This window comes from Botryllus schlosseri, chromosome 15 (assembly GCF_051294905.1).
Source record: "Botryllus schlosseri isolate E-star chromosome 15, Bs_hap1, whole genome shotgun sequence".
Taxonomy (NCBI): Eukaryota; Metazoa; Chordata; class Ascidiacea; order Stolidobranchia; family Styelidae; genus Botryllus; species Botryllus schlosseri.
The window spans coordinates 22,753,255-22,775,823 of record NC_137250.1 but is presented as its reverse complement, the minus strand read 5'-3'; the positions used below and the strand labels follow the sequence as shown (position 1 = coordinate 22,775,823).

Genomic DNA, 22,569 nt, shown 5'->3' with positions numbered 1-22,569 from the left:
AGATGTTTGGCGATGGCAGAATTAATGGCCGTTGATCTGAAGGATCTGCCAGAACGCATAAACCAGCATGTCCTCAGATTTATCAGAACACGTGCATCGGGCTCGGTGAAAAGCTCACCCTTTGACTCATCCGATTAAGCTTGATGCTGACAGATCAAAGGCCATTAATTCTGCCATCGGCAAACATCTAATAGATAATCCTATTTGTGCGAATAATTATCGAGACGACAGATTTCGCGTCGTTGGGAGGGGCCGTTCACACTTCCCTTTGTGTGCCTTGGAGTCGACTTATCAAAATACACCAACCCATACTCTGTCAAGAAAAGGAGTTCATGTACCGCCTGAAAGTAGTACATTGAACGCTCTCTCATTCGAAATTTCATGCTGGTAACGTCATATTTTGTGATACGACTGTTGATATACAATGTTATTTCCAATCTGTACTAGTTGCTGTCTTGCTGGCGATTGCCCCTGACGAGTGTCAGCAGAAAATATTCGGGTTTATTTCAATATGAAAATACCATTCAATTGTATATTGAAGTTCTGTACCTCCAAGAAGCACTTAGAAAGCTACATCCAACATTTTATGCTATATAATTCTGTGAAAAGAAATAGGACGCTCAATGAGTGTAAGAGTACACGAAGTGAATAACTTGGCAAACATTGTAAAGTCGTTACAGGACGAAGAAAATTTGTCCCATTTGCCAATCGGTAAATCCAGTCCTAATCCTAATCCATTAAAAATAAAATCTCAAATCCCAATTCAATCCTAATCTAGCAAAATTTCCCAAATCCGGTGTTCTCAAATCCCAATCCTAATCTATGCTCATTGTTCAATGCTCATTGCTTATCTCTGATCGGGGAGATCGGCATGCTAGATTGTGTTCCGGTATCTTGCGGGCTGACTAAAGTCCCTATAGTGTTCATTCAGTAGAAATTACTTGTATTTCGATTCAACGTGGGCATGGACAATTAGACATGTTCGACGACTGTCGCATAGTGAGATGCTGTTCCACACTTCAGGTCCGGCATAGGCTACTTGATGGAGCGATGCGTTTTCTTGTGTTCGTCCTGATCCATGGTAGTTATTCTTCGAGTACGCGCTCGTGATTATATTGTCTATCAAGCCACAGTCGCACATATCATATTTGACCGCCTGTTTTTACTTAATTTTAGCCTACCGTAAAGGAGGCCACCAAATAACGTGAGTGTCATTGTTGGTAAGTAGGCCTAGCGCTATAAGCTATAGTTACAATTGCCTAATGCAGCTTATTTAGCCCGGGGAGTACAGGTAGCATGTCGGCAATGACTTTCTGCTATGTTATGTAAACTTACTATCTGACATTCTTGGTATCTTATTTCTCTCTCATATATTTTTTCCTTAAAAACCTCACAGATAACGCACGGCATATTAGGAAGTCTAAGGAATTCATGCGAAAACAGTTGGCATGGACAACGGAAAACTGATTGTGTGCGTCATAAACGACAATGCCCTGGGGAGTAATATGCAGCGTGTCTCGGTTGCGAATCCGGGTCTCTCGATAACCGTTGAGATAAATGTGGAGCCCGGCGTGTTTATAAGGAATGTCTCATATGGACTTCCGGAAGGTTCCCGAGATCGACAGCGACTGCACGACACGAACACCGTATTAATACCTAAAAAGAAGGCGGACAACCGGTTTCCTCTCAGTCGCCAACCGTCTTCAGACTGCCACGAAGACGCATTAGAGAAAGACGAAACGGAACTGATGGACGAGTTAGGAAAATTACTGTGTGACTTATTGGGTCAGGTTGAGTCTATGGTTGACTGCAGCACGTCGAATATTACTGACGACGCATTGGACAAACCCGTAAATGTAGAGACAGTATGTGACTACAGTAAAACTAGTGCGAACGAATCGTCCCCGATGGGCGCTAAAATACTCGGACATGAAACGGAAACACATGAAGCGAACGAGGGTCATATGTCTGTAAATAACTTGGATTGTATATCAGCAACATGCATGCACCATACAGCAAACTTAGCGAACGATCACATTACGGACGATTGTACCACGCGCGATATTGGTAAAAGTCGAGAGGTGATCAACAGCGAATCTGACACCAGTGTTCCGACAGCATCCTGCAGCCGGGCTGAGGTTAACCCTCTGAATACCGCGCGTGCATCTATTGAAAGCACTGCTGCAACTGAATCGGCAGATATTTCCGATTGCGTTAGTTCAGAAACAACTCCCGACACTACAAGAGACGCAGAATTAGGTCAATTAGAAAAACCACCGAACGCCGGTAGAGTAGAAGATGTGACTTTAAAACCGGGAATTGATCCCGGCGACTTTCAAACCTCGTCGCGATCCCACAGTTTAGTTGACCGCGTGACTATAGGAGAACGTCCGGACGCTTCTCAAAGCGCAAGTGCCTCGTTGGCTAGCGACTTGATATCGCGCGCTCGCGAAGGCGAACAGCGAACTGAATCGCAGTATCGTAACGTGAATGCATCATCTGACGATAAAATCAATTATTCGGACTGTAAATCAGGAAATCGCGAACATCCTAAATCGCCTCAATGTTCTGTGCAACAACCCGTTTTTACACGTACAGCGTACGAGCCGATTTCTCCCGCTTCGAATCACGATGAACCTATTTCATTAAACTCATTGGCAAAGGATACTGCCGACTCGACCCCTCTCATAGATATATCCAAAGCTAAACTTCCGGAGATGTGTTACACCCTAGTGAACGGCCGATCTTATGATTTGATATCTCCGGATCCGGACAGCATGAAGGAGAAGTCAGCGAAAGCGTTTTTGAAAGAGTTATGGCAAGAAGGATCCGGTAGACTGGTAATTGATTCTGAGAAAACGGCTGTTAGCTCATCCCAAATAACCAAAACGTCCGGTCAATTTACTGTAACATATGCCGCCACGGGGCGAGTTAACTTCCACGAAAGACCTACTGAACGAATGACAGCACAATCCGAAAGCTGCTACGATAGTAACCAGGTGTATTCGACGTATGCAAGCGGGATATCTTTTCCTACAGAATATAACGCATCTACGGTGCACTTGGATTATAACAAGGAAAATCATTACGCAGTCTGCAATTCTGAGACAAATTGCAACATCCCAGATTATAACGTCTCGGAACATCAGTTTCGTAGCAGTTATAATCGCGGTGCAACAAATCAAATGTACAGAAGATATTCGTCAGATTGGGCGAGGGAAAATCCATTAATTCAACAGGACAGTGTCATGAGCGCTCAGCGAAATGTCTGTAACGCTGGCTATGCTGCAAGAAGACATAGCTTTTGCGATACATTTATGAACAATGCCGCTAATGTTGAATCCGCGCCTTCAATGCCGGAACTAGTAGAACTGTTGGGACTTCAAGATTTCCATTCTTCAAACCAGCAAAAAAGAAGACAAATGCCTTTGCAAACACACCAATCTCCGATGGCCGGTCGGAACGGAAACTTTCCTTCACGTCAGCAATGCCAAAGCTATGGCATGCTTGGTCAGACCGCTGCCGCGCCGATCGCGATGAAACCTACATGCGCAGGAAACACAAGGGATACTCGAACGTAAGTTTTAAAATTGATAAAAGCTAAGTGTATACGATTATACTGACTGATCAGTTACTTACAGCATATTATGTACCTACGATGTAAACAAGCGACAATTCGATGTCATTCTGTTTTGCGATGCCACTGTTGAACCATAGTGTCCTATATGGTGTGGACACAAGTAAATCCTCACGGCTCATTGCGATTGGTCTACGTCACAGTTTCCATTTGGCCAAAGGCAATTTTACGGTGATTTTTGGCCGACTTGCCGAGTGCGAAAATAGATAAAATTGGTATCAATCGAAAGCTACCGCGGTAGTGATTGCGAAAATATAAATTTTATTCTGCTCGTGGTCCTGGAACCCCCTAAAATCAGCCTCGAATATTGCATTGTAACGGAGTGTGGTATTGTGACGCATCATGTCGTCTGGGAGCAGGTGAGGGGCAGCGGAAACCGCAAGCGTATTGGCCATTGTTGCGCAAGCGATTGAGCATTCACACTCTCACTGTCGTGGGGACTTGCTCCTCAGCTACGCCGTATTATTCCAGACCTAGCCGCGCGACGGGCGAGAATTTTTCATAGTTAATAAATGAATTCGGTCAATACTATTGTTACACGCCTTTGTATACCGCCGGGCTCAGTTTGCAAGGACAGAACAATTCGGACTCGGAGCCTTGGCACATGATATCAATATCGATGGTTAAGGCCAAGACGGGCACATGAGAATTCGCTTGTTGGACTAGTTCTCACACAGTTGCGAATATAGCCAGACTCAATTCAGTGAATTCTCGTATTTTAATGTTTTTAAAATATGCCGCTAAATATTTTACTTCATGATTCTATACGAAGATCTACGAAAATGTCGCTGGCCGCTGGCTACGCCAATGCATCGGAACTGATATTTTAGTCAGCAACATCCCAAATATCGCGACGGCGCTAATCAATTCTTGTTTTGGCCTTGAAAGTTCACTATTGACTACCTCGGCAATAACTAATTTCGACAAATTACTCTCGGGCCATTCAAAACCTTCTCAGGCCTCGGGTTGGCCACCATGCTCTGTATATAATCGACATACGGCTTTGATTAGGCTTACTATACGCAATCAGTGTGTCATGTGGCCAGGGGTGTACGGGTTTCGAGTAAGAGTAAGGTTGAAGCGCGCTGTTCTAAACATTGCCGCGACCAGGAACGATCGGCAATCACGGATTTAATTTTAGGAAGGTGGTGCGTCAACATGTAATTAAAAATAAGTATTTTCGGTTACCATAATTACTACATTTCTGGCCATTCGTGCTCAGACCCGTCTAAAATTGATGTTATTCGAGCCATTAAGCTATCATTAAGACTCACACTAATTGAAAGTGATGTTGCAATATGTAGGCCTATGCGATTTGCAATATTGTTCTATAGGTGTGAAATCGCAGTATTCTAAATCATGCCAGATATCATGTAGCCCAGCGGCCGGGAACCTATGGCTCGCGAGCCATATATGGCACTTTTGGGTATAAGATATGGCTCTTCGACAGATTTTTAATTTTGTGCTCAATTTATCAATATTGCAGCAGATTTTTAGTCAATTTTCGCAACGATCAGAGCAGTTATTCTCGTGGCAGCATAAACATGTGATTGAGAGACCAAGACGGTGGCGTATGCAGGGTTAGGGGCTCGCACATACTTTTTCAAAATCCTCGAATTTAAGCTGTTGTCGCACCGCCGACAAATATCACTCGCGAATTCGATGTACCCTACATCGCGCTTATTGAAATCTTGGACTATACGATACCTTGATGGGTCAAAGAGAATAGCAGCCATGGCGACGCCTGTATGTCAATGTAGTTTTCTTCAGGGATATCCCTGAGTTTTCTCATAGCTCTCTTTGTATTCCGGTCTACGCCGAGAAATGAACTGCATAGGAAATGACATTCACAATTGCAAATTCAAATTACAAGCAACGCCATATTTATAGCTATCCGCGTTCTTGATTTGTAAGTAGCTTTCCAGTAGCTGTGTAGCGCAACGTTACGCCGAGTAGGGTCTACTTTGAGAATTGAGAAGTTTCGGAATCAGCACGGCAGTCACTCGTTATCAATTCTAACTATTGACGATGAATTACGCATTCACAGTCAAGGCTCGGACTGCCTGTGCCTCACCTATGCCTTACTTCTACCTATTTCCGAACAATAGATACGACAATTGCATTATTTTGGGAGTCAAAGCACTCAAATGTTCATGAACGCCGATAGAAAATATCAATAATCATGCATCTGTTTCCCACGTATTGCCTAAAGAAATGATGTGACTAGAATATGTAGGTTGCGACGAGAAACTGGGCCGATCAAGTGCAGGTGAAGAAATCGTTACAGCAATTTCGCAACGGATTAAGCAGCGGAGACGCGCAGTCGCGCGACGATATAAATTATTTATGCCACTAGCGTGCAATGAGGATAATTGGAAATTTCATTTAGCCGCAGTTCCATTACAGTGGCTTTCTGAAGAAAATGGCTGCTGCCAAAAGCTGTTCCCGATTTTATATTTATATTAATTTGAGACCGTATCGTATTTAGAGCGCGTCTCCTGTAAAAAGCGTGTGAATCATGGGTGGACAATTATTCTTCCTGGCGGGCCTATTGAGAAGCAACAAATACTTGGGCGGGCCGTGCCAAAAGTTTAACTATTCTCTGCGGTGTATTAGTTTAATTTTACAAATTGGAAGCTGTAAGAGACAAACGGCTGATTATATGTGTTTTAGATAATGAGAAAGAGAGCATTAATTAACAAAAAATATTTATGCAGTGTTATTACAGAATTACAAAGTGGTAAGTATGAACTGTTCTACACTAATCACTACGGCAATTATTTTTGGCATGTCAGAAAAAGTCAAAATTAGGTCAAAATTGTAGTGTTATGTCAAACAATGTCAAAATTGTAAACAAAGTCAAAATTCTTTTACAACCTGCATTTCGTTTGTATCGTAGATTTTGCACTTCCTGGGAACTTATCATTTGATATTTTACAGCTTGTCGCCTACTTTATAGGCCTGCCGTTGTAGACGGCCCATTGTCTGCTCATTGTGAATCATTAACATTCAAATAAAACAAATAGGTTGACATGGTGTTCAGGCCGTACTACTTCGTAAGGACAGACAGTTCGAACCAGAAATGATGATAAGTAGTACAATTCTAACATTTTATGGGAAACACCTAATTTGCATACGTTAGGTCAAAATTTGGTCAAAATTAAATTTTTAAGGTAAAAAAATCGGACACCTCTTTGTTTTAGTTCACCATGATGTGTTTTAAATATAATGACCAAGAACTGTCAGATTGTGATTGTCAAACGGTTAACTTGTGCAGACAAACAGTAAAATGAATTCATAAGTTGGTGTCTTTTAGTCTTGTTTAGTGACAGAAATCTAGCCTCTGCTGGGCTTTAACAGGTGCATCAAAGTTAGGTTGAATGTTTGAAGTTGAGATGCGAAGCAGATTTGACAGAGGACTTCATCAGTTAGAGATTATCTGTACTTAGGTCACTTACACACGTTATATAAACATTAAACAAACATGCTTCATAGGAACACATTTCCGGTCCAGTTTATACAGCCGATGGTTTTAGTTCACATTTAAACAATTAAAAGTATGTCTAATATTCTAAATTCCAAGCAACTTATCGCGGACCCTTCAGAATCACGCCGCGGGCCGCAGTTTGCCCAGGTGTGGTGCAAATAGTAGATTCGCACTTTGACTGCTGTCTGCATAGGTTTGAAATTTTCGCACTTCGCGCGACCATGACGAATCCAAGAATCTATTCATAACATGACCACTCGCGATGTCGGAGCGTATAATAATCAGACATGAATAAACAGATTAGTTTGGAGCTCGCTGAAATGGACACGGACAGATTAAAATGGATATTTTGCGTAAAGTTTGTTCATTGCGAGCTATGCCGTGGCCCGTGGAATGCGGCCGTAAGCTCCATGACTTATCGAAATGCGGCCATGAATAGCAAAAAAGGTTGGCCACCCCTGCCGTAAAGAAACTATAAGTTAAAAACATCAAATAGACGTACAAAATTGAATGGTTTTGACCCCCGTGTGTCAAATATTCTTCATACGTGTAGTAGAGGTACAACTCTAATCGAAAGTGCGCATGCACGCCTGAGTACCACACGTGATCTACGGGTGTGAAATGTGAATATACACCCGTTTTATATGGGACTATAAGCGCGACACTGTTTTGGTGTAGCACCTTTTGGGTGCGAATGCACATTCTTTTCGATAAGATTGCAGAAGCGTCAGTCTTTCACACTTCATTGTCTGCAACTTGATCTTCTGTCATCCTTTGAAGTGACCGAGGTGCTGCCGGTTTAGCGTAGCATGTCAGGAAAAGAGTACCAAAGTGGCGTAAAATAACCGCAGCTGTCGAAACGCGATGTATGCTAAACCAACCACAACTGTCGTGTTTGAAGCTAACCTGCTGTCACTTAGATTTACACCCGTGGGACTGCAAAACTGGTTTCCTGATGTCTTCTGCGCGTCGTCTCAAGTAACGCGCGTGAAGTAACGGTTACTTCGATACTAGTACTATTGCAATTTCAATTTTGATATTTGCTGACGGGAGTCTGCTTTACGATTGAGATCTTGTGCGTTTTCGACCTGGCGTATTGGCATAAGGCATTGATACTCAACTATTTTAGCAGAGGTCCAGATAAAAAAGCTCTCGATTTGCGTAGGCCCATTATCACTCACACGGAGTAAGTTACACTCATACAAATGTAATTACTAATACTAGGGTTACCATACGACGATACGTCCTCTTTTAAGAGGATTTGTCCTCTTTTTTGACTTTTTTGAAAGTGTCCTCGGAGGACGCCCTTTTGCCCTCTTTTTTGAGATTTTGTCCTCTTTTTTGAAAATTTAGGTCATATTTAGTGCAAAATGCGAGTGATATGCCGTAAATTAGCTCCGGCCCCGGCGGGTATTTCGGAGTGAAAAACGGCGATTTGACCTCTTAGCGAAAAGGATGACCTTTTTTTTAGTCAACCGATCACAAAGTGGGAAAAATTCACCGATTTTTGAGCATTAATTTGCAAGTCTCAAATTTCTGAAAAAGTGTCCTCTTTTTAGATTTCCAAAATATGATAAGCCTAACTAATACGGTGTAACGTGTAACTATGCACAAAATCCGGTAAAGCGGTAATAGTATTAGCAAATGCAATAAACGACATGTATGTGTTGTCATGTTGGTCAAATCAACGATAATGGATTTGGTTTTGTAAAGGCCACGTAAATAGTGAGACAGGTAAGGTTAAGTCCAACAGTTGAGTATCCCTTTCCAGAAGTATTGATTCGAAAAGTAACGTCAACAATTTCGATCCGATCACTGCGGGAATCGTAATAGTAGGCGGGCCGAAAGCTTTCCATAGCTTTATCTGTCTTTAGGTATGCCAAACGGGTTATCTGTGAATTTAGCACTTGGTCAGTTAGGCGTTCGAAATGTGATAACTATTGTTACTGTGAAAGCGATGCAACAATAATGTCTAATAAATTAGAAAATGAATGTTCCCGGTATATGTTGTACCCGATATATACCGCGGTATAAGTCTGAGGTAGACTCAGGCCTCGTGTGCCGTGCGTGTATTGTATATATTCATACCCGTATATCAGAGTTGGTACGTGGGTGGAAATACAAGGTCATTTCGCTAAGAGTGTGGTGTATTCGACACTGTGCAGTTGATATGTACGTATTCGGGTTATAAGTTAAGTTTGGAGTTAGTTTGGGGCTCGTGTCAGGGGTTAGGTTAAGGATATGGTATAGGGATAGGTTAGAATCTTGATTGCGGGCCGTCCAATGCCTAATTCTCCAATTGCCGAATTCCCAATAACTTCCAAACGACCTTTAATATACACGGCGCAACTGGCAACTAATGTAAATATCCTGCGGGGAACTCCTTTTCGGCATCCATTCTCCTTGCGGATAGGAAAGTCGCTCAACGTGCTTTCTCGCAGCATATGTAAGGCGCAGTTAAATATCAGTACTTGCATTAGGGGCATAAATAATTAAATACCATAACGTGTATGATGGCCCGCTAGTCCCACGGGATGGCTGGATTTAAACGTATGCTTGGTTTGAACATCCATAAGATTGAACCATCATAGCGACCGACGACTTTGGCGTGGAGTAGACCTACTGAGCCTACTCCATAGGCGCACTCAGATATCAGTACTTGCATTAGGGGCATGGATAATTGATTACCATAACGTGTAGGGCGGCCCGCTAGTCCCACGGGATGGCTAAATTTACATGTATGCTTGGTGTGTCCGTTATAGGTTTGAACCGCCATAGCGACTGACGACTTTGGCGTGGAGTAGGCCTTCTGAGTAATTCTGACGGTTATCTTTGACGAGATATCCGCCGAAAACATTGGGGTTTATTTTAATATGACTATATCATTCAATTGTATACACTGAAATTGTGTACCACCGCAAGAGTATCTTATCTTATTTTCGCTGCAATTCCTGGTACATGCGTACTGTACAAATCCAAGAACTAATGAGTAGCTTGAGGGTACATAGCTTTAATATACAATTGAATAATACTCGTCAGGGCTAGGGGTAATCGTAAGCAACTATAGTAGAGAATTGAAAAGACCGTTGTATTTATTTTCAATTCACTACTAATTGCTGGCAATCACTCCTGACGAGTGGCAGCCGAAGATAGTTAGGTTTACTTCAATATGAATATATTATTCGATTGTAAATTTAAGATTGTGCGTATTTAACAGGAAATATTGGAAGCTTATATTATAATCCAGTTGTACACCGGATAACATAAATGGCATGGAGCCAGTATCCACGGTAACGTAGATCAGTTCTTCCTAACCTTTTTATCGCGCGGTTCTTTTATTCTCCTACCAAGCTCGTTATATTGATGAAAATTTTGGACAAATACTGCGTGAAGGGCTTGTTGAAATGAGAATGTTACTTATTATGGAGATATCGTTTCTATCGGGCAGACTCGAGACTACAGCCCGGATAGTTCGCCGATAATATAAAGTCGATATCGCATTTTGAAAGAAATATCGGTGCTATCAGAGCTAAAAATATCGGTCATTTTCGCGGAGTAACAGCATGGCGGTATAGGGAGACATAAAACTTTAATCTGTAATATATGAACGATGGGGAAATTGATGTATGCCAAATTGCCTATATCTTATAGCTTACATACAGGTATCGAGATGCAACCTTTCTAGTATATTTCGTGTACCACACCTAGCAATGGATGTAAAACTGTTCGCATTATTGCACTGAAGTTTCGGAAATGCGCATTGCGCAATAAGCTAGATAGCGTATCTTTTGAATATTGGCCGAATATGTCGGTGTTATTGGTAAAGGTCTAAGTTATCAGTTTATCGGTGTCTGCTCAAAGATGCGATAACGGTTGGGCTATGCTCGAGGCAATTGCAAAAACTCAGTTCTGCGAATCTAATAAATCGACAATATTGCATGTTTTCCGGTATGAATGTGCAATGTGCAATGTGCATATGCACGTGCAGCTATATATTTAGAATTATGTTTGCTATAAACTTACTATCGTTATTACTCTATTTTTAACCAGCAATTCAATAACACGATTAAGATTGCTTCTTCAACAGTGAATTATTGCATTACACGGTATCAAATTTTTCAGCGACCGCTTTTAAGACGGATTTTCATATTTTTTTAGAGGCAATCAATCAAGACATGTCACTCCGATGAACAACTATGCCGTATCGAACGGAATGATGCCGAATTCAAGATACACAAATCTACCGGTAATGTTGTCTATCAATTCGAGAGCTTTTAACTTTATGTTTACAATTAATGACTACTCAATCGCATTGTCTACAATCCTAATGTAGTCCAATGGTTAGAGATGTACGGATCATGGTTTTCCGAGTCCGGGGTCAATCCTGTTCGATAAAATAGAATCCTGACCCGATCATGTTTTTGAAAAATATGCCGAATCCAAAACCTGACCCCGTACATCTCTATCAATGGTATTGTCGTAAAATTCGATATAATCGTAACTGCCAACGAGCCGACCCAAGTAGACTAGAATTATGTCTATGAATATTATGAATCAGGTAGTGATTTTGATGATTCGAGTCGAATAGTGAGGCGATTACTTTTTTCAGTCTTGAAATTAGACACTCGTGACGGAAACCTGTAAAACTCGATTGGTCGTATTGTAGTTGCAGCATAAATAAGGTTGCATTTAAAACACATGGCTGCTTAAAACACTTTGTTTAAAACATGCGGTTTAAGCAGTGTTTTAAACAAAGGCGTTTAGAAAAAAATGTTTAAGTTGTATAATTATGCCATAATTGTGTAAATACTTTCCAAAAACATGTTGTATGGCGGTCGATTCGCACCCAACATAGCTGACGTATAGGATATGGAATTGTTGGTACCCTTGAAATGGTCGGTTCAACAGCTACAATACGTAGATATATATCATTGGTACGGAATGAATGTTCTGATGATGATTGACCACCGACCGTAAAAATACGGCATGGCGGTGTAGTCCTGGTTAAAGATATTTTCGGTTCGTATATGACAGGGGTTGGAGGACTATTTCGTCAAATCAGCTATATTTACCCTATATCTTCAATTTTCAATGTCAATCAAACGTGGCGTCCAAATTGAATATTCGTGACGACACTGCGTTAGAAAAATCCAACAAAACACTTTTTAAACATGGGCCTTGTTTTAAACACGTTTGTTTTAAATGCAACCCTAAGTATACAAAGCTGCAAATTTTAGTTAATATGATATTTTTGTGAACTCGTAATCGAAACCCACAGCATTATCGAAAAACACAGTGAAATAGTTACGATGGAAAAAGTACCAAATCATTTTTGATGTGATAGAGAACCGACATTATATCCTTTGTGGTCGCGTAAAAGGTACATATTTGAACTTTCTACGTCATTCATACTATTGTTACGTCATGGTGAGTGATACTCGAACGCCCGACTCAAGCCTAATATTTGATGCAGAATCAAATCACTCAGGAACTTTAATTATGTCGCAGTTCTTATATTGGCATGCTATCATTACATTACATATTGCGATCAGCCAAGCTACATTTTGAACGGAGAGCTGCCACATCAGAAATATGTTATCTGCATATTTAGAAACGTAATTTTACAAGGGGATCGGTGTGCGAGTTACTGTCATTGATATTTTCATCTAATTCGAAAGATTGCGATACCACGTAAAGATAATTAGAAGTCGAAACAACATTATAGACAAGCATTCGAACTTTATGAGAAATGTAAAAACAATCACGAGGTGAAATTAGAATCGGTATGTCAAAAACTTTTTCCCGATATGTTAAAGGTAGGCTAGTATTTATTTTCAAAATAAATAATGCAAGCGTAATAAGAGTTTTCGTGTTGATACTGCGCACAGGTGGTTCGCAAAAGTCATTCACTTAGGGACGCGTCGCCAATCTATTTACGGCGTTTGCTCTAAGCATGTGCTTTTCGAAATAATAGGATGGTACGCGCTGGTGCGGACGACAAAGGTAGTGCGGATCAAAATTGTGCATATATTTCACATTTTCTGACATGGAATAATTCAAATAAACTTAATATGCTACTAATCACAGTGGCTCCCTAAATTATATCGTCGCGGCGCATTTGCAAAACGTTGTTATATGACGCGCCGCTAATCGTAGCTTTCATTCAAATTTTGTCTCGCACCAGCTGGAGTGAGTTAATTCGCGCCCTATTATTATTACGTAATCAACGTCTGGAGCGAACGCGGGTATGAAAAATCTCCCCATCCAAGCACTAGAGAAGATATAGCACTAAACATCACTACTTATTTGGCTTAATAGGAATTTAGTGCGTTACTATTTGACATCAGAATGATGAAAGGGGGTTGTCTTATTGATGGGATACTTGATGGCCTAATGTGGGGGGTTTTGAGTTAGAAGTTGAGCCTAACTGGTCTGAAATTGCCAGAAATAATCAGCCGCAACCGAGTCATTAATATATCACCAGCCTACTTGTTGGGCGGTTGAATGAAAAAGGGTGGACTCTCTTCATTATATTTTGTGCGATAATTTGCGGTTGATTTGTGCGTATGGTTCTTAGAAAAGTCGAAAACCATTGCCTTAAGCAATATTAGAAACTTTGATTTGTACATTGATAGATCAGTGTCGTCATTGTAATTACTTAGTGAAAAGTGCCATCTCATCCTTAAGCTTAACATTACTTTTCTGTGCCGCTACTGCCTCCTGTGATTTGAGTAGAGATAAGTCAGGAATAATACAGTCAAGTCTAGTTGAAATATGTCACGTTGCCTAATGAAAGGAGTGATCTTCAATCTTCGTGTATGTAAATGTATACAGCTGCAAGTGAAGCATGAAAATTGAAAACTATTTGAAATTTCAATCCATATTATAATCTTGTTTCTTAAAATCGTGATTCCGAATGCAGTGATACTACATCATGTACATACACTAGGTACGTACGGTACATATAATACTTCATTACTATTTTAGTGATTACCGGGCCTTGACGTGACATATTAACTTCAAATACATTGACATGCCACTTAATTGTAATCGCTTATCCCTTTACGTTATCTTCTGTTACTTTTAGTTCAGTGTGCACTGTGCAATGTGTGCAATGTGCATGTATTCTATTTATTATTTTCCAGCAAGGCCAATGTGGGAGTCTAAGTGAAAGACTACTCTAAGTCTGCTCGTTTCGACACTTTTCTGTCTTTTCATGTTATCGCAAACTTGTAGTGTTTGGAATCTATGATAATATATATAAAACAAACCATAACCAGATTTTATATGTCCTCCTAATATAATCCAAACTTTGTATAGTACAAAATTCATTTTTAACCCTGCGCCGCCCGACTACCACACTCGCGATACAGTGTTGGACGTTGGTGTTACCTCATTCATTATTCATTCGTGACAGGAAAATCCGCCTCGAGCGTTGCGCTAGTCATTCGAATTTCGAAGTCAGCGCGCGTGAAAGGAAATATTTGAGTTGCAGGCTTCACAGATGTTGCTGACGTGACCAGTTTTGACTGTATCCTGCTAGTAAAAACTTTAGGAGTGTTCAGTTCAGCAAGGTTCATTCATTTTGTCATTGTCTGCAAGTCTGTATCATTCCTTGCTACTTCAAACCATCGAAATAGTAGACGAGAAATCGCATGTGATCATTACATCCAATCGATCGTACTCATCGTACTATGACTATGGTGTGGATTTTAAATTTAGCGTACCCTTTACCATCATACATAACGTTTGTACCAAATTGTGATAGACTACGTGCCTTGCTGTGAATCAATTGAGTCGAATCAAGTAACTGCACAGTGCACAAACCACGACAATTAAGTAGGGCGCGGTCGAACAGAGTAATCGATACGTTTCAGGTAAACGCAGCGAAACACGGTAGGCATCCTTTGTGAAGCGAGAGAAGGTAATGGCACACTGCGGTTTCAGCATTCTGTCTATATTTTAGTGCCGTGAATGTTGGATCCGAATTAGAATTTGAGATTTTAGTGCCACAAATGTTGGATCCGAATTAGAAATTGTGATAACACACTACTCATGTTCGCTATCATTGCGTGCCAGTTGGTGATCGTTACGTACTCTAGTATAATATTATTATAATGAGCGTTGGTGGTCAAAATTGAGCTAGCATATATAATATATACACGGTGCTACCATATTATAATATATATATATATGCCAGTGTAGTTGGTGGCTAGTTACATTTCCCCGCCGTCAAATTGAAGCAGTTTCAACTCGAAGCAGCGCCGTTCCGTGAGCTGAGTATGTCATTCCGTCGCGTTAGGCTCACATCACATCATTATTTGCGCGTGTTCTATATTCTACGCAATTCTATTGCGTGATCATTCCGACGACGCGCGGGGTATGGATTCAACTGTTTGAATTTGCCGCGCCCACTTTTCCCGCCAACGAGTAACTGACGCCTGTACTCGCGTGTCATCTAACCACTATTGTCACCCATGCTTGCAGAGAGGTACAGAACTAAGTGTCAGCTGAAAATCTTCGGGTTTATTTCAATATGAATATATTATTCAATTGTATACCTCATGTTTGCCCGGTACAAGCCCCCGTGAATTCATGGTAGTGTCATATAGGTGCGGCTGGTCTCATCTCCTGGGTGTATCGTGTGTGCGCGTGCGGCTCACGGCTCACGGCTCCACACCCTAGCCACGTACCTGTGTAGCGGGTTTTGCGCAGTACGTTCTTATGCTTGTCTTATACCCGGTGTGTATTTGTGTGAGCGCTCACGGCACGCGGCTCACGGATCCATATCCTCGCCACGTACATGTGTAGCGGGTTTTGCGCAGTACGTTCTTAGGCTTGTCTTATACCCGGTGTGTATTTGTGTGAGCGCTCACGGCACGCGGCTCACGGATCCATATCCTCGCCACGTGCATGTGTAGCGGGTTTTGCGCGGTACGCTCTTAGGCACGCTTGTCTTGTACCCGGTGTGTATTTGTGTGAGCGCTCACGGCACGCGGCTCACGGATCCATATCCTCGCCACGTACATGTGTAGCGGGTTTTGCGCGGTACGCTCTTAGGCACGCGTCGCCTGTTCTTATACCTGGTGTGTATTTGTGTGAGCGCTCACGGCTCATGGCTCACGGCTCGCGGCGCACGGCTCCATATCCTCGCCACGTACCTCTGTAGCGGGTTTTGCGCAGTGCGTTGTCAGTCACGCGTCGTAATAACTGGTCTAAGCTAGAGCCATCAGATATCAGATTGTTGAGTCGATACCGGTGAAACTTGTAACTAGCACATTCACTGTTACCACCGATATTTTCAGCCGATATATATGGCATCTAACTCGTTTTCCAAAACCCAAGAGCATTTGAATAGTTTTACAGCCATCGCTATGCTTGGACATGAAATAAACTACAAAGGTTGCGCCTGGACGGACACCTGTAAGTTAGGATGGTCAGCAACGAAACACTTCTGCCTTTTCAGATTGCAGTAATAACTCAAATAGCTGTGATTTTATGCTACTTTTACTTAGCAGTGCTCAGTTTTTAATCATAACTATACCTGGAAAACTTAACATTTTCACTTAAATTTGGCTACTTCTACTTAAGTAGAGACTACTACGCTAATTGTATTTGAGTAGAAATTTACGACGTTACTCTTACTTCTACGTGAGTACTAACAATGACTAGTTTGACCATCTCTACCTGTAAGTTGGCCAATAAGTAATAATTCAATATTCCCAGTCTAGCAGTCGTAGATTATAATTCTATGACTCCCTACTACCACGCTGTGACGCCACGAATATTACCGTTATTTTTAAATCTCAAATGACCAATACTGATATTTCTTTCATGGTGTGATATTTGCTCGAAATCGGTCGGCCTCTAGTCTAAACATATTGCATCCGCAAAAACAATCCGGTAATCGATATGTGATACTACTGTATGGCTGTCGGTACGCGTACCTTTTGATACTGATTTATCACTAATCCCTACACGCACAGAATTTTGGGTTAATAATTAACGAATTATGCAATTGTTTGCGCGTTGAAAGTTTTTGTGTATAGATATAGCGTGTACGCGGCACTGTTCGTAACGAGGACACAACGCCGGTCTCCTGGTCACTCTCACATCAAGTTATAAATGTTTGTAAGGTCATTATTGCTTTTTACTATCTGCGTCTCTTGAATGTTGCTAGTTGACTAAAATACTGCAGCATCCAAAGTGTATGAGGCGTCTGGATCTGGACGCTCACCAACCTGCTATTTATCAATTGTAAAATGTTTGGTTGGTAAGGGATTAAGTCATAGCCAGATTGCAAATAGCCGACTGCCCAAGTGCCCATGTTTCCGAACAATTGCCTTGTTAAGATGATAGCCAGATTGCAAATCCTTCACTGCAGAAGCAATTATAACTTGTTAGCATGATAGCCGGAGTGTAAAAAGATAACTGCTGAAGCAATTAACTGGTTAGAATGATAGCCAGGTTGCAAATCGATCGTTGCACAAACAATTACAACTTGTTGGCATGAGCGCCAGAGTGTAAAACGATACGATAAAAGCAGAAGTAATTATTGTTAGAATGTTACCTAGATTTTAAATAGATAACAGCGGAAGTAATTATATTGTTAGAATGACAGGTAGATTGTAAATAGACAAACTTCAGAAGTACCGTAATTAACTTGTTTAGATAACTGCAGCCTACACATTGCGCAATAAGAGTATTGCGTAATTGGGTAATCCTGCGTGCACACTGCACGATTAAAACAGTGCTATGTGATAATAATAAACATGCACAGAAAGGACAGAGCGTATCTTCTACAATAGCTACATGCCCAATTAGAACAGTAGCTATGCTACAATAGTAAGGATTAAAGACAGTGCACAATAAGGACTGCATGTACCATTGTACTGCACAATTAGAACAGTGGTTATGCGACAATATTACTGATTAAGGACGGTGCGTATTAAGGGTAGTAACTGCATCTGCCATTGTACTTCTGAATTAGAGTAGTTATGCGACAATATTAATGATTAAGGACGGTGCACAATAAGGGCACTGCGCAGGGTTGCATTTAAAACACACGTTTTAAACAGTGTTTTAAATAAAGGCCTTTAAAAAAAACCAAATTGTGTTTTTTTAAGTTGTAAAATTATGCTATAATTGTGTAAATACTTCCCAAAAAACATGTTGTATGAGCCTACTGACCATTATCACCCGATATTGACGACGTATATCGATATGGGATGGTTGGAACCCTCTAAATAGTCGGTTCAACATTATTAGTACATATATTTCGTCAAAAGGAGCTAGCTATGCCGTATATTTTCAATTGTCAATGTCAATCCACTATGACGTCACACTTGAAAATTCGTGACGCCATGGCTTAAAAAAACAGCAATAAAACATGTTTTAAAAATAGGCCTTGTTTTAAATTGATTTTTGCTTGAAATGCAACCCTAGCAGTGCGTAAGTAGTGCAATCGTGCCTGCACTTCACAATAAGCACAGTCGCTACACGATAATAATGGCATTCGGTCGAAGTAGACCAACATCGCATTATTTCAAGCGCGCGTGTTGCATGTTGTACGCACGATCATAACTTCATTCATCGCGATTTCCTGCATTGATTATTCTGACGACACGCGCAGTATCAATCCAACTCTTCTGATACACTCTTCTGAGTTGGCCGCGCCTAGTTTTCTCACTGGTGCGTAACTGCCGCCAGTATACGCGCAAGAGATCTGCCATACTCATACCGCTATTGTTACCTTAAGTGTCAGCTTAAAATATTCGGGTGTGTCTCAATATCAATATAGTTAGCATTTGTAAACCTCATTATTGTCCGTACAGCGCCCCGCGGATTCATCGCAATTTCACATAAGTACGGCTGATCTCACATCCGGTGTGTATTTGTGTGAACGCGCGCGGCTGTAATATAATAAGACTGTCACGGCTACTTGTCCTCGTCATATATCCGTGTAGCTGTAGCAGGTTCTGTGCGGTGCGCTGTTAGGCACGCGTCGTAATAATTGGTGTAAGCTAGAGCCAGACAGATATCATATTTCAGATTTTGGAGTCGATACCGGCGTAACTTATAACTAGCACCTTACCGTCAAGCTATACGGCTGAATATATTGGGGTTAACTCGCTGTGCTTGGAATCAAATAAACTAGAAAAGCTGCATCTTGAATACTGTTAGTAGACATGGTCATGGTCAGTAACGAAGCACTGCAACTTCTTCAGAGTACTCAAGTAGGTTTTGCCGACTTGCGCCATTTATTCAAGTGGTTATGATTTTCACGCGTGAGTGAAACGACTCCATATTCTGATTTCTTCACCCTTGGCGAACCGCCGGTTGCGTTTGATTTTTTTCCGCTTTCGTTGTACGTTATTGACCGCATATTGCTAATTTCCATTGCGTGCGGACGGCGCTGGCAATTACCGTCATGTGTGCTCTTGTATCAGCCTCTCGTCCGGCTGACTGCATCGTAGCAATGACTGAAATTGAGTGCACAACTGCACATCAAGGATAGGGGGCGAGAACTCTGAGCACGTTACCGTCTGCACGCGCATAAAATCCAAATAGCACGCGCATAAAATCCAAATATCTACATTGTACTGGAATATGAATGTTAAAATTTGTTTCCTAAACGACCTTCGAAATTTTACTTTTTCGTGTCAATATTGAAATTGCATATCCAATTATGGTTCTAGCACGGCTAGATGCTGAAGATGTCTCAACATGAGCTGAGCGCGAGCAGTTTCTACGTGCGCAATAAGCAGAATCGCCAAGTGCAGAATAACGGCAATCGTTACGTGTATGTACATTGTACATTGTACATTGTACAATTTGCGACGCCAGAATAATGGTTAGGGACATTGCGCAATATAAGCAGTGCGTAATTAGGACAATCGCTGCATGCACGCACAGCACATGCACACTCCGCACAGGAAGCACAATTGCAACGCTATAATAAAGATTGAGGACATTGCGCCATAATATCAGTGCGTAATTGGGACAATCTCCGCATGCACATTGCACAGTTGCAACGCCGTAAGAATGATTAAGGACATTGCGCAATAAGCGCAGTGCGTAATTAGGGTAATCCTGCATACATAATAAGAACAGTAGCCAAGCAGTAATGATAAGGAGTGCACTGCAGCCAGCAAGTACAGCGCGTATTTAGGGCTATAGCTGCCTGCGCAATTGAAGCAGTAGCTACGCTAATTAGAAAGATTTAGGAGAGTGCACAATAAGGACAGTGCCGTAACAAGGGCAATCACTGAATGTACTGCAAAATTAGAACAGCAACCATGCAACAGTATTAATGATTAAGGATGGTGCACAATAACGGCAGTGCGTAAGTGGTAAGTGGTACAATCGCTGACTGTACTTCTCAATAAGCAAAAATAAAAGCATCTGGACACTAGGGCTGCAATGATAAGTAGGGTCCGATGCCCGATCGATGTAATATTTTTGAGCCGATACCGACAAAACCGATAACTAGCAGCTTCACGATAACCCGGATATATTCGGCCGATATTTCAAAGATGTGACATCCAGCTTGAGGCTCATTTCCAAAACTTCACGGCATTTCGCTTTACAGTCACTGCTATGCTTGGACTTGAAATAAAATAAACGCTGTATCTGTTCAATAGGGGTGTTTAAAAAGGACTTTTTTCTCGAATTGTACTGACTACTTGATAAAATTGTTAGGTCACCTAATTTAAGCCTGCACACCAATTTGGTTCAATTCCAATCCGTGGAAGCGGAGTTATTGCCGTGGAAAAATTTGGATTTGAATAAAATAGTATATACCGTGGCCAATTCCTTAATTATTTATTATAGTTGTGCCCACTGTAAATACTATTTTATTCGAATCCGAACTTTTTGGACGGCAATAGCTCCGCTTCCACAGGTTGGAATTGAGTCAAATTTGGTGAACATCGTTTCTATAGACAACCTAACACTTTGATGGGGTGAATAGAAAGTTTTGAAATTTGTTTTTATCAATTTTTATATAATAAACAGAAACTGTCTTCCCTATAGCAATGCGGCTACTTGTTGTAATTGAACCAAATTTGGTTTGTGGGCTTAAATTAGGTAACGTAACAATTTTATCAAGTAGCCAGTGCAATTTGAGAAAAAAAGTCATTTTTGAACACCCCTAATGAGCATGTGACACTTGAGCATTTGGGTAAAGTTAGGGCTAGATCACGGTTCGGATTACGGCAAAGGGTTATTTTAGTGAATTGGATTATTTCCGTGGTTATAAAGTCACATGCTCAGTATCAGCTCGAAGTATTGCATGCTAAACTGTAGTTTTCCATTGTGCCGCACGCTCAAATATTGAACCACTAAAATAAGTCAACGTAAGTAAGCATACCGGCATGCATATTATCAAGTAGCCAATCAAATTCGAAAAAGAAAATTGGAACAGCCGTAGTGTCCAGATACAGCCTTCCTAGTTCATTTATTGTCCAAGCATAGCAATGACTGTAAATCGAAATGCTGCGAAGTTTTGGAAATGCGCCATGTTGGATGCCGCATCGGTTACATATCGCCCGAATATATCTTGGTTATCGTGAAGGTGCTAGTCATCGGTATCGGCTCAAAAATCCGATATAGGTCGGGCCAGGCGAGTAGCCAGGAGGGAGGGTTCGGGAGTCGACATCCCGTCCTTTTGAAATGACTGTTCTGAGTCTAATATTAGGTTTCAATTCAGTATGTCGTATTTTATCAGTGTTGCGCGCGGCCAATTAGCAAGAGGCGCCTGTGTTCATTGTGTGAGCGCTCACGGCTCGTGTTTCACGGCTCCATATTCTTGCGACGTACGTGTGCAGCCGGTTTTGCGCGGTAAACTGTTAGGCACGCATCGCTTAGTCTTAAATCCGGCGTGTATTTGTATGAGCGCTCACGGCTCGCGGTTCACGGCTCCATATTCTTGCGACGTACGTGTGCAGCCGGTTTTGCGCGGTAAACTGTTAGGCACGCATCGCTTAGTCTTAAATCCGGCGTGTATTTGTATGAGCGCTCACGGCTCGCGGTTCACGGCTCACGGCTCCATATCCTCGCCACGGACCTGTGTAGCGGGTTTTGTGCAGTACGTTGTTAGGCACGCGTCGTAATAATTGGTCTAAGCTAGAACCCTGACAGATATCAAATTGAGTCGATACCGTCTACCGGTGAAACTTGTAACTAGCACATTCACCGGTAACCCTGATATATTCAGCTGATATATACGGCATCCAACTCATGAGCATTTGAATAGTTTTACTGCCGTCGCTACGCTTGGACATGAAATGAACTAGACAGGTTGCGCCTGGACACCTGTAAGTGAGGGTGGTCTGCAGTGAAGCACTTCTGCTTTTTCAGATTGCACTAATAACTCGAATGGTTGTGATTTCATACCACTTTTACTTAACAGTGTTTAGCTTTTAAACAAAACTATACCTGGAAA

At 41.5% G+C, this 22,569-nt stretch overlaps 1 protein-coding gene across 1 annotated transcript in view; it reads left to right on the top strand.

Annotated features, from left to right (window-relative positions):
• Nucleotides 1–1,087: 1,087 nt before the first annotated feature.
• LOC145457250 (uncharacterized) overlaps nucleotides 1,088–22,569 on the top strand; it is a 35,207-nt gene continuing 13,725 nt past the window's right edge. Inside the window, exons 1-2 of the mRNA XM_080335435.1 lie at nucleotides 1,088–3,577; nucleotides 11,283–11,370. Of these exons, the coding sequence (XP_080191561.1) occupies nucleotides 1,449–3,577; nucleotides 11,283–11,370 (2,217 nt within the window). The 5' untranslated portion in view covers nucleotides 1,088–1,448. The remainder of the gene's footprint in view (nucleotides 3,578–11,282; nucleotides 11,371–22,569) is intronic.